Source organism: Carassius carassius, chromosome 28 (assembly GCF_963082965.1).
Source record: "Carassius carassius chromosome 28, fCarCar2.1, whole genome shotgun sequence".
NCBI classification, from domain to species: domain Eukaryota; kingdom Metazoa; phylum Chordata; class Actinopteri; order Cypriniformes; family Cyprinidae; genus Carassius; species Carassius carassius.
In genome coordinates, this window is record NC_081782.1 from 20,163,780 (window position 1) to 20,168,629 (window position 4,850).

The window sequence follows — 4,850 nt, forward strand, 5'->3', positions numbered from 1 at the left end:
ATACCAAGATTTCTCATAGAGAGATTAAAGACTGAGTTTTTATAAAGAAAAAAATCTCTAAAATATATGCCTCTGTGTGAATTTTAATCTAGAGAGAGAGAGTATGAAAGAAAAAAGGAGGTTGGTCTCAGTAGGAGAACTGTGTTTTCTTACTGCGGTTGTGACAGAAGACAGAGTCACTCCCCCTTCTCTCTCTCTCTCTCTCTCTCTCTCTCTCTTGCTCACTCATTCCTTCTCAGCCTCCCAGCACCCCCTCCACCACAGACCATTGGGTTGGTGGTCTGCACCTCACTAACCACTCTCCTCCTGTGAGACAGTGGTAATTGATATCAGATACACATGGAAAACTGGGCACGGAGGATCATTTATGGATGTGGACATTTGGAGCTGAGTTATAATATCTCAACTGAGGAAGAAGACTGTGGGGACATAAAAAAAATCACACCTTGATATACATCAAGCTTTTGTGCAGCAGGTACTCTTTCTGTGTGTCTTTTGCAATTTCTCTGACAAACACGCACTTGCTTGTCATTTACATTGCATGTGCCTTTTCAAAACTGTGCTGTAATTGTAATTGCTTTTAAAACACTTTTTAATTTTTGTTTTACACACATTGTGGATTCAGTGCTGCATAGTTTTATTATTAAAAATAATAAATTTGAATTCAGATTCATTATTTTTGTATTCAATTGCTTTAAACTGTAAATTTTAAAAGTCTTCAAAATTCAGTGCGTATGATTTTTCTCATCCTGACCACACGCTGTCTGTTTTACTGGCAGCTAATGGCACCATCAGATATCATATCTAATATAACATCTATACTTAATCTCTATCGCTATTAACAAAGGTGGCATATTAAGAACACACTGTATCATAGTTCACAAACAAACAAAAAAAACAATGCAAAACATTGTTATTAGATAAAGAATTTAAGTTATTAACTGCATTTACATTTGATATACATAACCATCATTATTACTTTTTGGCCTTTTCCAATTATGTTTGCTAAGCATGCGGTATAATTACAATTGTAATCATGAATTCATGTAATCGCATGTCCTGTAATGAAGTTTGATTTATACTCAGGAAGTAATTATAGAGTCATAAAATGCTCATTTTTCTCCATTCAGAATGCCTGATAACCAGTACATCTTTGTGAATTAACTATGCCAGACAATGTGGCTTTAAATAAAGGTAAATTGCTTAGAAGTTTATTCTAGATAACACTAAATAATAACACTGCAATTAGGCTTTATGACTCACCTTGAAAAAAAGTCTGCTTGAGCGATTAATTCGATCCGTGAAATGCAACCTTTCTGCTTAGTGCTTAGAGGGTGCTCAAGTATCATCAAGACAAAAAGAGAAAGACTTTTTAAAAGGGGTTCCATCAAGAGCATGGCAACAGCGTTTCCATGTGCCAATCTCACACTGAGTTTATCTCTAACGGATGAGTGAGAGTGTACCTGTTTGTGCATAAAGGTTATCTTTGTTTTTCATGAATGTTTTTGTCACAGGTTGAAATGGATCCTCTTCTGGAACAAGTTTTGGCCGGCATTAATGCAACCCTCGGAGCTACGAATAGAACAGACCCCCTGGATACATTTTCAGGAACCCAGCTGCTTTTGCGCTTCAAACCTCTGTTTATTCCACTCTACACCTTGGTCGTTGTTGTTGCTGGTGTCGGAAACAGTTTCCTTCTTGCCTGCATTCTGGCAGACAAGAAGCTCCACAATGCCACCAATTTCTTCATCGGCAACCTGGCAGCTGGGGATTTGCTGATGTGCCTTAGCTGTGTGCCGTTGACAGCATCGTATGCTTTTGATGCACATGGCTGGGCATTCGGCCGTCCAATGTGCCACCTTATTCCTCTGTTGCAAGGTGCAACGGTCTTCGCCTCTGTATTATCCCTCACTGCCATTGCCATGGACCGTTACGTGGTGGTGGCATATCCAGTGCGGAGGCGTATCTCGGTGTGGGGCTGTGGTGCAGTGACATTGGGTGTCTGGGCAGTTTCATTGGCCCTGGCCGCTCCTCCTTCCCTCCACACGCGCTACGTGGACCTGCGACCCAGTGGCATGGAGCTTGTAGTATGCGAGGAATTCTGGCTGGAAGCCGAACGACAGCGCTTGCTCTACTCCTGCTTCTTCTTGCTGGCATCCTACATGATCCCCCTGCTGTCTGTAAGCATCTCCTACTGTGCCATCAGCATGCACCTCCGCAAACACACGTTGCCTGGAGAGTCGTCCCATAGCCAGCAGCAATGGAGCAAGCAGCGGCACAAGACTTTCTCCCTTCTGGTGGCCTCCGTCCTTGCCTTTGCCCTCTGTTGGCTCCCGCTGCAAGTCCTCAATCTCCTTCTGGATCTAGACTCGGACTTCCAGATATTGGACAAGCGCTACGTCAACGTGCTGCAGGTCAGTTGCCACCTGATAGCCATGAGTTCAGCCTGCTACAACCCCTTCATCTATGCCTCACTGCACAGCAAGGTCCGCATGCACCTGCAGGGTTACCTGTGCCCTTGCAAACGTAGTGGACAGGAGCTACTATCTCGCTGTGCTTCCCGCAACCCTGCCACCTGCTTGACACTCATTTCTGAGGTAGCTGTGAAGGAAAGCCAATCAGCCGAGAGCCCCATCCCCGACAGCTGCCTCTGAAGATCCGTGGCACATCGACACAGACTAATCAGAAGGAGCACTAAGACATTAAGAGGGTTTCGCAGCACTGGAGTGGTATTACAGCCAATATTCAATGGTATTATATGAGAACGAAGGGTTTTTTTGTTGGTAGGCTTTTCTTTCATGAGGACTAAAGAGAATACTCTGTCTCTGTCTGATGTTTCTGTGGACATTAGTGATTCAGCCTCAAGATTCCCTCATGTATCCCTTGGACCTTGAATGAAAACCCCTGATACTAAACACAAATTTACAGAGCGGCTTTTACTGAAGGCATAGAAGAATCTTTTTGGTAATACCCTGTCCTTGAACTTACTATGGCTAAGGGAAGTACCAGCAAACCACAGCTAGATGTTGACAGCTCTTTATCAATTCCTTCTTTCTCTTTCTCCAGCTATTAGGAAGCAGCTAGGGAAATATCATGGGTTTTGGCTGAGTTACCTCTTTCCCATCACCTCTGACCCTGCTGTATCTTCATTTAGAGGATAAGCGGTTAACGCTGTTGCTTTAGCTCTCACCTATACCAGAAAACAATGATGCAGAATGTCTTATAAACCCTATCAGTCTCACAATCCTCTAAGGATCAGTGCTCATCTGATATAGGTCACTGCTCTGAAACTTGGCCTCAGAGCCAGACACTCTCAAGAGGGCTCCGGCAATCAGAGTTCAATCAAATGACTGCCTTTTGCCTCCGGTAATGGACTGTGTGCTCTGCTTTAAGACACATACGAGGTAGCTTACACTGGAACACTGCTACATTTCTGAAGAGAGGCAAAGTTCCATAAAATGTTCAAGAGACTGAGTCTGACCTTTTATAAGTGGCAAAAGCTAAAGTAATGATAATTTCACAGGAGCAAGTGCCAGTTGTTTTGCTATTATGTGGTTTTGCCATTTCCCTTGGAGAGCTGTAAGAATTGAGGTCTCATTTTGAAAGCTCTCTGGAGGTGTGAGATAGGCTTAATTAGATGTTCTACAATGCATTCACACCACACTACATTACTCATCAAGTCAACCATTTCTCAGATGAATTAACAAGAGTATATAACCCAAAACATTTAAGGAAATTAATGGTAGAATGTCAGTATTTGTGTGATGGAAACAAAGCCATACTATTAATGGTTTTCTTTTTCTTTAACCTAATATGTGCATTTTTTTGACGTCTTTACAATAGTTGCTTGTCAGATTGTATGATGTGACCCCAGTGAGATGTTGAGTAAAATCCAAAGTAGACTATGCAACCTCAAATGTAATGTAAATGTAAATGTTTTGCTGAACAGTTTCTGTAGTATTATCATATGGGAAAGTAATGTCAAACAAGTAACATTACATTTATTTTGCATATATTATAGTCAAACTTTTTTTAACTGATAGATTTTGATATGACTCATACAGTACACATCTGTCATCAATGGCTGTCCCCTAATTAATTCTTCATTAGATAACTACATTGTAGGACACAACATTTTTAATACTATCAGAACGTCACTGGAAGCTATTCATCTCAAATTTAATCAACTGAAACATAATACTAAGCTGCCTGTGACCAACAATAAAAATACATTTATGGCCCCCAAATCATGGTAAAATCACAGTGTTTACTCAGCTTTAGACATGAATTACAACAGCAACAGTTTCCCCCACACACACAAAATATTAATTCATACAGTCTTGTAGTTTTCTGGCTGATTCTATGCTACAACAATGTGGTTATGACCTGTGTGAATACAATCACATAGACGATATCTGCTGTCACTGTGGGCGACCTTTTGCAACTGTTTTACCTTATAAATGTTTGAGTAAAATGCTACACTTTCACCAGTGTTTGAAAGAGTCTAGTCATTTATTAGAAAACATATAAAACATGATCACATATATATTCGCAGGGAAATTGACCTAGCCAAAATGGACCAAGCCACCAATCCCCAAGGGTTCCCTAATAAGAACTTGTGTATTCCCTGCACTCAACATGCCTGGACCACCTAATTTCAATGGGTCCCTTTACATATAGGGAGCACAGTAGCAATGATGCTAATAGGCATGATTCATAATAGATGACAAATAGACCCCAGGGCTTTGTTGAAACTGTGAGAGGCAGCAACAGTTTGTTATCCAATGTTGAGCATTATGAGTAAGCATGTAGTCACAGCTAACATTTCACACTTGGATGTCTTTAAAAAT

General features: G+C 41.1%; 1 protein-coding gene across 1 annotated transcript; it reads left to right on the forward strand.

The window, feature by feature from the left end:
- Positions 1-288: 288 nt before the first annotated feature.
- Positions 289-3,309, forward strand: si:dkey-202l22.3 (7 transmembrane receptor domain-containing protein). Its single transcript, XM_059515172.1, has 2 exons — positions 289-475; positions 1,515-3,309. The coding sequence occupies exon 2, from the start codon at positions 1,521-1,523 to the stop codon at positions 2,652-2,654; it is 1,134 nt and encodes a 377-aa protein (XP_059371155.1). The 5' UTR covers positions 289-475; positions 1,515-1,520; the 3' UTR covers positions 2,655-3,309.
- The last annotated feature ends 1,541 nt before the right edge of the window (positions 3,310-4,850 follow it).

Coding starts and splice junctions, on each gene's coding strand:
- si:dkey-202l22.3 (XM_059515172.1), top strand. CDS start 1,521: ATGGATCCTCTTCTGGAACAAGTTTTGGCCGGCATTAATGCAACCCTC.